The 12,403-nt window shown below is 38.5% G+C and overlaps 1 protein-coding gene across 4 annotated transcripts in view; it reads left to right on the forward strand.

Moving 5' to 3' along the window:
* The window catches only part of SPOCK3 (SPARC (osteonectin), cwcv and kazal like domains proteoglycan 3), a 130,945-nt gene extending 120,879 nt beyond the window's left edge, over positions 1 to 10,066 (forward strand). For all 4 annotated transcript variants that reach the window (XM_015819552.1, XM_015819549.1, XM_015819550.1 and 1 more), the window contains 4 exons: positions 4,378 to 4,599; positions 6,445 to 6,507; positions 8,488 to 8,625; positions 9,889 to 10,066. In XM_015819552.1, coding sequence (XP_015675038.1) covers positions 4,378 to 4,599; positions 6,445 to 6,507; positions 8,488 to 8,625; positions 9,889 to 10,040 — 575 coding nt within the window. In that variant the 3' untranslated portion in view covers positions 10,041 to 10,066. The remainder of the gene's footprint in view (positions 1 to 4,377; positions 4,600 to 6,444; positions 6,508 to 8,487; positions 8,626 to 9,888) is intronic.
* Positions 10,067 to 12,403: the final 2,337 nt, after the last annotated feature.

The following is a 12,403-nucleotide window of genomic DNA, read 5'->3' on the forward strand; positions in this document are numbered from 1 at the left end:
CCCCCCCCTCAATTGAAGAAGGGAGCGGGTCACCCTGAAGAGGGAGGCTGGGCGGTTATCTGATGACGCAATGAGGGTGGAGTAGTAATTAGACCTCGCCACCCTCATCGCCACAAGGTAAGATCTAATATGTCTCCTTACCTGTGTTCGGTCGGATTCGGTTCGGGACGTCCTCCAACTGCTCTCTAGGCGTCTTTTCCGGCGTTTCATCTCCCTCAGCTCCTCAGTAAACCAAGGGGCTAGTTGGGATCTACGACGGGTCAGAGGCCGCAGCGGCGCGACTCGGTCCAGTGCTGCGGCTGCGGCCGCATCCCAGGCCGCAGCCTGATCTTCCGCCGAGTCGTGACCTAACGCCTCCGGATATGGCCCAAGCTCCGTCAGAAACCTCTCCGGGTCCATCAGGAGCCTGGGACGGAACCATCTAGGCGGTTCCGTCTCCCTGCGGCGAGGGGGAGCGGTCCGGAAGTCCATCCTCAGGAGTGCATGATCTGACCATGACAAGGGCTCTATGACTATCTCCCCCATTTCCAGATCATTTTGCCACTGGCCAGAGACAAAAATTAGATCCAGTGTGTGTCCTCCTGTGTGAGTGGGTGCATGAACTAATTGGGTCAAGTCCATGGTCGTCATGGAGGCCAGGAACTCCCGAGCCACCGCTGACGTTTCGCCTGCCGATGGCAGGTTGAGATCCCCCATGACTATAAGTCTGGGGGTCTCCACCGCCACCGCGGCTATCACGTCAGCTAGCTCAGGCAGGGCCGTTGACATATAGCAGGGGGCCAGGTATATTATCAACAGGCCCACTTGCACCCCTTGCCCCCATTTCACAAGGAGGGACTCAACACCGTCTATCTGAGGCACAGTGGTCTCCCTTGGACACATGCTCTCCCTTATAATGACCGCCACCCCCCCACCCCTACCCCGGGCCCTCGGCTGATGGAATGCCTGGAAACCTGGTGGGCACAGATCAACAAGGGGAACTCCCCCTTCTATGCCCAACCAGGTCTCGGTGATACCCGCCAGGTCCGCTCCCCCCTCGTGAATAAGTTCTTGAATGAGGGGGGCCTTATTTACCACAGACCTGGCGTTGCACAACATCAGCCGATGGACCCGGGCCGGAGGATCTAAGGTCCCTGGAGATCGAGCAGAGCTCTGAGGATCAGAGCACCCACAAGCTTGTAAGCAGCGTGTGCGTGCTCCCAAAACCCGATATGGTCCTCTGCTCCCGCCATACCTGCCCCTCCCACTGACCGTACCTATCACACCACCCTCCGCCAGCCCCCCAGTCTCCTCCCTTACCCCTCCGCACCCCCCAGACAGGACCGGCCTTGGCCTCCGAGAGGACTCCCCTGGTTCCCCTCGGGCCAACCCCGAACCCCCTAAAAATTCAGAAAAACACCCCTCTAAGAAGGCATATAGTTTCCTTTTTCTTAGATCCCTCAATGCTGACGCTGAGTGCCACCTCTCGGGGTTCCAAACCCCTTCATCAAGGCCGGCCCTTGGAATCGTGTTGGGCCATGCCTGCGCGATGGGGGAGTCGCGCAGGGCCAGCAGTTCCCTCCTGGAGTACAGTCCCGAATCGTATCAGGAGGTCCAACAGCAGAGTCGGGAAGGGGGAAAGTCCTCGTGGTGGTGGTCGAGGGGTTAGATGAATTGGAAGAAGGCAGCATAGTTCATAAATCTTTTAACCCCCCATAAAAAAGGGGGGGGGAGGGAGTTGCAGTCAAAGTCGGCCAGCCCCGGCAGTGTAGGCCTCCAGGCACGCCAGGCCCAGTCACACAGGTCCCCAGGGCCCCCAGGCACTCACCATCAGGCATATCCCTCCGGCAAATACCTCCCTTGGGCCCTGTTTTATTCATAGATTTAATTTGCTTCAGTTCATTAGCTACTATATCTTCTGCTGCTTTCTCTGCTTATCAGTGTTTAATGCCAGCTTCTTTTTTCAATATCCCATAAGAACTTAATCATTCCTATATCACTATCTGGAAAAGATATTGATCAAGGACAAAGAAATAGTCACCTGTTTATTATGCATGCAACTTTGGGGTTTACTATTATCCTTATAGATTAAAAAAAAGAATCCTCGGTTTACAATAGTTTATTTAGTGACCATTCAAAGTTATAACGGCACTGAAAAAAGTGACTTATGACCCTTTTTCACACTTATGACTGCTGCAGCATCCCCAGGGTCATGTGATTTACATTCAGATGTTTGACAACTGGTTCATATGAGCCACATAAATTTTGGGCTCTATTGTGATCATAAATCGAGGACTACCTATATCTTTGGGCATATTTTAGCTTTCTTTTAATGCGTCATAATTGCTAATACTGTAGTGGGAATACCAAGGCTTAAAAAATGTAAAGATATTCATAGTAATCTCTGGAATGTTGCATTTTCTGTGAAAGGAAGGAAGCAGAACAAAATGAAATTAATGGGCTGCTGTATATACAAAATTGGTAAAAGGCCCATTTTATGACCAGCCCACTGTTGTTCCTGCCCCCCCCAATGAGCACTTTCAAAAACAACACAAAGAGAAGAATAGTTTAAATCTGACTCATCAAGGCTTTTTTCCAAAGAGACATATGTGTATTTTAACTTGCATTAGCTTATCTCAATGAAATATATGAAGGACCTTCCTTTTTTTTAACTTTCTAATGGCCTACTTTCCTTTTCAAATGGTTAGTTCAATAATGTTTTTCATCCTGAAGAAAATCTCTGTTCTAACATAATCCAGAGCAAATATAATATAAACTGAACATGAGAAAAAAAAATTGAAGGAAATACAGTATAAAACTCGTATACGTTCTTTTGTGAAATTCTGCTGCATTTCTTACTAAAATTATATTTCGTTTTTATTGTATTTTTCCTGTTTGTTAACATTGTTTTAAAGTTCATATAGGGATATGGGCGATTTTCAAAGAACACGCGAGTTCAGATGTTGAAGCTCTTGCTGTGAAGTATGCTCCTGTTCTGTTCTTTTTCTGTTCAATACAGAGGAGAACAAAGAAGGAATATAGACATGCAATAATAACTTTGCTAGAGCCTTCTATTTCTTAAAATAGTCTATAAATATGTGATCCATAGTAAATGCCATATGGATCTGTATGATTTCCAGAAGACACTTGGGATATTTCCTTAGCAGAATGGCAGGCAGTTCTGCCATGAATCTCAGCAAACTCTGAAATATGGAAATGATGGAAATACTGGAGGTAATCTTCGGCAGATTTAATTTACTAAAGAAATATGTGAGATGAAATACAGGAGCCATATCTAGAGGGAAGGATGGGCTGCATGATTGCTTTCAGTTTTCTGTGACAAAGTGGCAAGACATCTAATTATTCATGTTCTTAATGCAATTGGAGTAGTACAACATGCTCCACATGAAACTGCCCTTGAAAATAAACCAGATATTATACTGGTGCAGAATGTAGTGATCTGTATTCCATCAATAGAAGAAAATATTTGTAGTTCAAGTTGTACTGTGGGGTCCTTGATGCTCTCTAACCACCAAGTTCAGAGACCATCAAGGACTTCATATTTGGCAGCTGCAAAATATTTTAGCAATATAACATATTATATATATATGTTGCAGATGTTACTTACATTAGTTGTCAAGTGTTTTCCAAGTTCAGTTCAATCAGTTAACAATTTATTGCTGTTAATAACCCATAAAGCCTACTGTATAGGATCTGCGTTACCTACAGGATCATCTTCTCCAGAGGGAATCTGTCCATCTGCTCCAATTCAGCCATGCAGTGCCTACAGTTATCACTTTATAGAGGGTCTATAATCTGGAAGCAGCTTTGCTTAAAGGTGGCCCAATTCCTCTGGAACTTCTTACACAGACATCCAAGCCATGATGATTCATATATTAATAATGTTTTATAGAATGCTAGAAACCTGCAGAACTTTTGGTAGTTGAAGATCATGCCATAAGGCCCTTTAGCTGGATTTTTAATGAATTAATTTTAATTGCAATTCATGTTATTAATTTTTGAAGTTGCCAATTAGTAGATCTCTTTTAAATAATGTCTAAAATATTTACTTGTTAGATAACTTAGAGTGTTTGAACTAGATACATGATAAATTGGGGAAACAAATGATAAAATACTAAGTAGCAATAAGACTACTTTGCAAAATTCCAGGTGGATAACAGCAAAACATTAGAGCAAAGAACTAGTGTTGCTGCTATTTAGTAGTCCTTTCAAATTTTGCATCATCTAGTAGCCTTGCTAAACGCTGTTAGCACAGACCCGATCTAGTTTTTTGCTATAAAACAGTTTCCATGAGAAAGGACACCATTGATTCTGTTGCTATGTGTGTCAGCTATGCCTGTATTAGTGAATTAATTGCTTGGTCTCTTTGTCTCTTAGGATTTGATACCAGCATTTTACCAATTTGCAAGGACTCTCTTGGCTGGATGTTTAACAGACTTGATACAAACTATGACCTACTTTTGGACCAATCAGAACTTGGAAGTATATATCTTGACAAGAATGAGCAGTGCACCAAGGCATTCTTCAATTCTTGTGACACTTACAAGGACAGTTTAATATCAAACAATGAATGGTGCTACTGTTTCCAAAGGCAGCAAGGTGAGGAATTAAAATAACATTCAAACATTTGAAAGCTATAGAAAAAAGGGGGGAAAAGATGCCTTATGGCAGTTTAATCTGGTTATTGAAAATACAGTGCAACAACAACAACAAAAGAGTCAATATACATGCATTGCCCAATCCTAGATTCATTACAACAGTGTTAAGAAAATATCCCAAGTGTTACTTGTTTGGTGTCTGATTCAACCCACCAATATCACCATCTGCATGGTGCAGTAGTGATTTTTAAGCAGAAGATCAAGGATTAGGGAATGGTTCTGTCTTGGTCTAGGACAGAGGTAGGCAACCTTGGCTTTTTTATGACTCGTGGACTTCAGCTCCCAGAATTCCAAGAGCCAAGGTTGCCAACCCCTGGTCTAGGACAACTCGCCATGGCCCAACTTGTCTCAGTCAACTTGCCACAGCCAACTCACTGCAGGACAAGAATTACACTAATATCAAAGAAATCATGGAATAAAACAATTAAATAAATGTTGCAAAAGGAGGGATAAAATGCAATGTGAATGACAAAATTAAAATCATTCTTTAAGTATTTTAAATAAATTGAATCGTTGAATTGTTCCACAGTGAGTTGTCCTGTGGCAAGTTGGCCACGGCGAGGTGTCTCTTGGTGAGCTCTTGGTGAGTTGGCCACGGCAATTTGTCCGATGGCGAGTTGGCCACAGCAAGTAGGCAGCAGCGAGTTGTCCCATTCCATTCTGTCTTGCACTGGACAGCTTGATAGACTTCCCTATCCTATTCCTGGGGATTTATTCTCAAAAAATACAATGGCAAATCGTGTACAAAAAGGCATAATCTAGTCCAGGGGTAGTCAACCTTGGCTCTTTTATGACTCGTGGACTTCAATTCCCAGAATTCCTGAGCCAGCTTAGCTGGCTCAGGAATTCTGGGAGTTGAAGTCCACGAGTCATAAAAGAGCCAAGGTTGACTACCCCTGATCTAGTCAAACGTTGGTTTCAATGAGTAATTCTCTCAATGGAAGTCAGAAGTTTTTGTATTTTTGTATTTTCTCCTTGGGATGCAGATATGTGACTAATGTTTTGCTTCTGCAGATAGTTACCGGCAGTTTCAGCTACTGTAAATAAATATGCTCTGCTCTTTTTCAATATTGCTTCTGTAATACTTTAAAATGTCAGTTATGATATAATATCTATTTTTGACAGATTAAATATCGGTATGTTTTAAAACTCTCCTGGTTGTCAAATTTAGTATAGTTTGGTTAAGTAAATGTATGTACACATGTTATCACACACATATAAATACATGAAACAATAGAAATAAAATTTACAAGAGTAAACAGAATGGGGTTCTTTTGGAATCTAAAATATACTCTATATACATTAATTATTTTAATAGAATTCATTAGTGGAAAATATAATGATATAATGACATTCCTGAATGTACCTTTGTAAAAACTAAACAAATTCAAAGAAGTTAGGCCTACTGGATGATATCTACTATTAATAATAATTACATATATATTTAGTTACCAGAAGTGATATGTAAATAGCTGAGCAAATCTGTAATTGTCATACTTTGTTTAAAAGAAACTTCTTCAGCCCAGTGGTTCCAAATGTATCAATATGTATGGAAAGGTTTTTCTATGACGTTTCAGTACAAATCTGGATAATCAGAATCAGAATATATCCTTAGTCCAGTCTAGAAAAATGGTTTGCAAACCAAGTTTGGTGACTAACGTCTGGATAAGACGTTTATAATGAAAATCAAATATTTTTAAATATTTGAAAGAAACTTATAAATTGAGCAAAAGTTTCTTCAGTTGTCATACTTGGCTAAATTTTAATGTGCCTAATGTTATTCTAGATCCACCTTGCCAGTCATTGCTTAGCAACATTCACAAACAGCAAGGGAGAAAGAAGTTTCTAGGTAAGTTATATTGTTACTTTTTGAAGCTTTTATTGATTACATAATAATTCTAGTGAAACTGCAATACAAAATTAACATGAATCCTAAATTAATGACCCAAAATTATAGTAACAGAATGTATAAACACTTTGAAAGCTATTAAAATTCTTTCATTATCAGTTTGAAGATGGCTCTGCACGTCTTAATCCGTGAGTCGTAGCAGTGCTCATCTCCAGTGCTCATCTCCAGTGCTGTCCAAAGACATTTCCGTAGTCATGTGGCAAGCATGACCTCATGCCCTAGCGCAAAGCATACGGCAAAATACTGAATGCTGTTACCTTCCCACCGAAGTACTCTCTATTTATCTACTTGCATTTACATGTTTTTAGACTGCTAGGTTGGTAGGAGTTGAGGCACGTGATGGGAGCTCACTGTCACTTGTGGCAGGACTCAATCTGCCGGAGCACAGACTTTCTCCCAAATCTTTTAAGCCACTGACCCACCGTGCCTCCTCTTGAAGATAGTGCTGCTATTTTAAACTATTGCTAGAATGACCATTTTACTTTTAAAACACTAAGAATAGAATAGAATAGAATAGAATAGAATAGAATAGAATAGAATAGAATAGAATAGAATAGAATAGAATAGAATAGAATAGAGCTGGAAGGAACCTTGGAGGAGAACCTATACCACCTCAGACAAGTGACTACTCTAGCCTCTTCTTAAAAATCTCCAGTGATGGAGCGCCCATGATTTCTGAAGGTAAGCCATTCCTCTGGTTAATTGTTAGGAAGTTTCTCCTTAATTCCAGGTTGCTTCTCTCTTTGATCAGTTTCCAACCATTGTTTTTTGTCTGCCGTTTGGTCCTTTGGAGAATAGTTTGATGCCCTTTTCTTTGTGGCAGCCCCTCAAATACTGGAATACTGCTATCATATCGCCCCTGTTTCTTCTTTTCTTTAGACTAGCCAAACCCAAGTCCTGCAACTGTTCTTCATATGTTTTAGTCTGCATTTTGATCATTTTAGTTGCTCTTCTCTGAACTTTTTCCAAGGTCTCAATATCTTTTTTGTAGTATGGTGACCAAAATTGTTTGCAGTATTCCAGGTGTGGTCTTATTAGGGTTTTATAAAGTGGTACTAATACTTTGCGTGATCTTGATTCTATGCCTCTGTTTATACAACCCAGGATTTATTAGCTTTTCATTCATTCAGTGAATCATGCAATATGATAAGAAAAATAAAATTCAATACTAGGGCAATATTTTTGTTATAGTAGCTTACAGATTAAAAAAAAATCATGGAACCTTTAACAACAGTCACACAGATCTGCACACACATAAGTTCCTTCATTACTGTGTACACAGAGAGAGAGACCCTATATTTATCAATAGAGGATATAAGAAAAATACATTTTAATTATTTTTTTCCAGAAAAAATGTTACTATAATTAATAATTTTCAAAGTTCATGTGTCAAATTAGTAGGGAAGTGTTTAGAAGAAAAGATCAACCAATTAAAACATTTAATATAATGTATGTATTACATTATCTGTGGGGCGTGACTTTGTCTATGAAGTGACATTTGGTACCTATAAAGCATATATATACACACATACAAAGAGTACAGCTGAAATCTATAGGACCATTCAGTCACTCCTTAATTTGATTATTCCAGTTTTTGGTCTTGCATTAACTTTCCAATTGTCATGATGTCTGCTTACTCTTAAATAATCAACTTTACATATTCTGGAATGAGTTGTAGTCTGTTTCATTATCCCTAAACTGTGCCAGGTTTTTCTTTTTTCCTTTTTTTCTTTTGCATAGCAACCAATCTCTTTCATGACATGTTGACTTGATATTTAAAAGAAATTCAGGAGAAAAAGTGCTTATACTGAAGTAAATATCCATTAAATGTTGTAAGCTTCTTTACAAAATGCTTCACTGGAGTCATAATATAAAAGCCACAAATGTTGCAAGATATTTGTGTTTTTGGGTCTTGTTCAGGGCAATATATTCCTTTATGTGATGAAGATGGCTACTATAAACCAACTCAGTGTCATGGAACTGCAGGCCAGTGCTGGTGTGTTGACAGATATGGCAATGAGGTAACAGGATCCCGAACACATGGTGCTGCAGATTGTGGTAAGTCTCCAAAATCTCCCTTTTCCCCATTAAAACTGTGTGCTAATTCTAGCATTACAATAGCTAATCTTGAAGATTTTTAATCTAAATTAATTTTTTCAGGGTCTTCCACATACAGTATATTAAGTCACAACTTCTAGCTCTACCACTTTATGTTACATTGAGAAAGGCTGATTTGTAGATTAATTTGGAAAAGATTTGGGGGCTGAGAATTGAACATGTGCCTCAGGTAATATACGGTACGTGTCACATTCAAAGAAGACATCGGACTGACACTTTCTCATTTATCTTAATCTGTATCTTGAAGAGCAAGTGGCAGCTTTGGGAGGAAGACCTTTGCATGGATTAATCTGGTGCACCAGTTGTGCCCTTTTATAGATTGAGAGATGGGTCAGAAAGTCAATCATGCCCTAGTCTCAAGACTAGATTAATTCAACATGCTGTAGATGGGATTGCCCTTGAAAATTATTTGGAAGCTACACATGGTTAAAAATATGGCAACACAGGATGGTATTTGTATATCAGAATGCATCTGTATGCCATTGCTAGTTTGTGAGTTGCACTGGTTGCCAGCCAGCTTGTGTGCAATTTAAGTTGAGGATTATCACTTAGAAAATCTCTTATAGTCCTGGGCCTGGTTATCTGAAAAATCACCTAACTCCAGTTGTTTTTGCCTTCTGGAACCCCAAATCTCACCCTGAGGTTGTTCTATAAATGTTTGAAAACTTGGTTTTGCTTTCAGGCCTGGAGACAGGATGCTTGCTAAGTTCCTTGTTGATTTTAATATTTTTGTTATTGTTCTATTTTGAAATGCATTGTGTTGTGTTTTTCTGGACATTCGTGATCATTTTCTTTTGCTTTTGGTTTAATTGTTTTTGATTTTTAATAAGTAACCCGCCTTGAGTTTTCATTTATTTTTTTATTTATTTCCCCCAAATAACTCATAACTCAAGGCAATGAACATATCCAACACACCTTTTTCTCCTATTTTCCCCACAACAACAATCTTGTGAGGTGGGTTGGGCTGAGAAAGAATGACTAGCCTAAAGTCTCCAAAACACTCTCATGCCTAAGGCAGGATTAGAACTCATGTTTCCTGCTTTCTAGCTTAGTTCTCTAACCACTAGACCAAACTGGCTCTCTAAGGTTGAGTTTAAATCCAAGAAAATAAATAAAATAACAGTCCTGTAGGAACGCTTAACACAAAGAAACATAACTATATATGTATTAGATATTGATATATATTTCCTCTTCATGGTGTAGATTTAGAGACGTCAGGGGATTTTGCCAGTGGTGATTTCCATGAATGGACCGATGATGAGGATGATGATATCATGAATGATGAAGATGAAATAGAAGATGATGATGAAGATGAGGGTGATGATGATGATGATGACCATGAGGGATATATTTGATTTTCTTAGCTGTGACTAATTTGTCTCTAAAATTTACAAGATGCTACCGCAGAAAATTCTTCTATCTTCAAAGGTCAAATGGAATCAAATCTACATGTATATTTTGTATGATTATTTGAAACACTGCAGCTGGACATTCTTCGTTTAAATGAAAAGCATTATATTATGTGTTGTTTTTATATACCACTCAGCAGAAGAAAATGCACTGGAGTATAGCCTCAAGGAAAAAAAACAACAGATGCTTGAGATTTGTGAGGTAGTAAACAACAAGCAAACCGCCCTAGATAACTTTTAAGGACAACTGCTGTTTGAGAATCCATACGTAAAAGCACACTTCCAGCAGACCCGTGCTCCATTATAAAGCAGCTTAATCATGATGTAGATCACAGGGACATTTTTCAGAATGTGCATGAGCAAGAGAAGGAAATTTTAGTCAAGACTATATAACGTCATCAGCTTACTATATATTAGAGCAGCAGAGAAACTATAAGAGGACACAAAGTGCCAGGTACTCTTTTTGTGTTTTGAACTGTTACGTTTTCAACTTCCAAATTACTAGGATCTTGAAATGATACACATTCATTCTCTAAAGCAGAGGTGGGGAACTATGGCCCCTTTATGACTTGTGGACTTCAACTCCCAGCATGGCTGGCTCAGGAATTCTGGGAGTTGAAATCCACAAGTCATAAAAGGGCTATGGTTGCCAACTCCTGCTCTAAAGCTTGACTCCTAGTGACTATATGGACAGGCCCATGTTGTTTGGGGGAAACAAAATGGAAATGGTCTACCACAGACTTCCAGGAACTTTTTAGATTTTCGAATCTAATACTGCCATAGTATTCCCCCGTTCAACAATTAACCAAAAAATAACCCCCTTTCAAAAATTAATCTGTTTAGCCTTTCTGAGCTATAAATTCAGTTGATCCCAACAAACAGACTGAGGAATTTTATTTTGTTCTTTTCTCTTGTCCATGTCAAAATCATATAAAGCTTGTTAAGTATGAAATTAGCTTGGCAATTTTATATTTATTTCTGAAACTTCCCTATCATAAAATCAGTTTCAGATGATTTGTGAGTAAAACCTTCCATAAAGTTTGTGTTTCTGTGATACTGTAACTGATAATGATGACCACATGTGTGGATAATTGTTTTTTGAACAATGTTTTTTTTTTCATTTTTAAATGGTCCTAAACATTTCTATTTTATCCCTTTTTGCTACTAGTTCAAAACCTTAGAGGAGCTATTGTAAGGTGCCTTGCAAAATAGTAATAGAAAGATTTATAGCATGCATACTGAAATAAAATTATGAGGCAGTAGCCAAGCACTTCCGAATTCCAAATTTTATATCACTGTAAGTGCTGCTGCTGTTATGGAGAATATTTTTTTCCTCTGCCCCAATTTTTACATAATTACCATATAGAATGCATATAATTCTTAAGTAGAGTTGCATTCACAAATTGACTATAGACAAAATTATTTTAATCACTTTATTTATGTTAGCATGTTAATTGTGTAAACGTTTTGAGATTCCACTACCTGCATTCATATCAAATTGTGGCTTCATGCCATAATGAAATTGAAAAGCTCTGTGTAATTATGCAAGCAGTTGTTTAATTTCAACTCTGCATTATCGCTTTTCCTAATTTTTAATCTGCAATTAATTGAAATAAAGTTTCTTTGCATTTGATTAAATAGATTTAATATTAAATTTAATGATTATCTTATGTAACATTAAAATACTGTTTTTCTTTTTATGTTCATGTATAGTTTACAAAATAAAGACTCTTATAACCAACTTTTATTCAAAGTGCTATAATGTTTCTTATAGAGTTAAGGCAACAGATACTCTTAGCATTTTTGTATTAAGCAATATTGAAATAGTTGAATTAGATGAAAAAGCAGCACACTAAGCAATAACATTTGCATCTCCATATACTTTAATGTGATTTTCAATAAAGGCTTTATTTTATTAAATGCATATAACTATTGGAAAATCTCCCTCTGCTCAGCTGTTGTTAGGTAAGATTGTAACTGATTGTGAGGCTAATTAAAATATTCAATTTGCAGTCTTAAACCTCCAATCTAATTGCTTACTAAAGTCAAATGTTTTTCTAAAGTCAATCTGCTTTACCACATCATTGGCCTAATACTATTCATTTTGTAAAAAGAACATTTTCAATCCAGTTTTATTGTGCTGAAACCTATTATTGTTTAAGTATGGAAGAATTTTCTGTTGTTAATTAGGGTTACATAAGGCAAGGCATGGAATCGACTCTTTTTCACCATCCAGCAGAAATGCACCTGGCTAGTTAGTTACTATCCTACATCAAAATGGAACACAGAGAATATGCTGGTATAGAATT

The sequence above is a fragment of the Protobothrops mucrosquamatus genome, unplaced genomic scaffold, assembly GCF_001527695.2.
Source record: "Protobothrops mucrosquamatus isolate PMUCROS unplaced genomic scaffold, P.Mucros_1.0 scaffold945, whole genome shotgun sequence".
NCBI classification, from domain to species: domain Eukaryota; kingdom Metazoa; phylum Chordata; class Lepidosauria; order Squamata; family Viperidae; genus Protobothrops; species Protobothrops mucrosquamatus.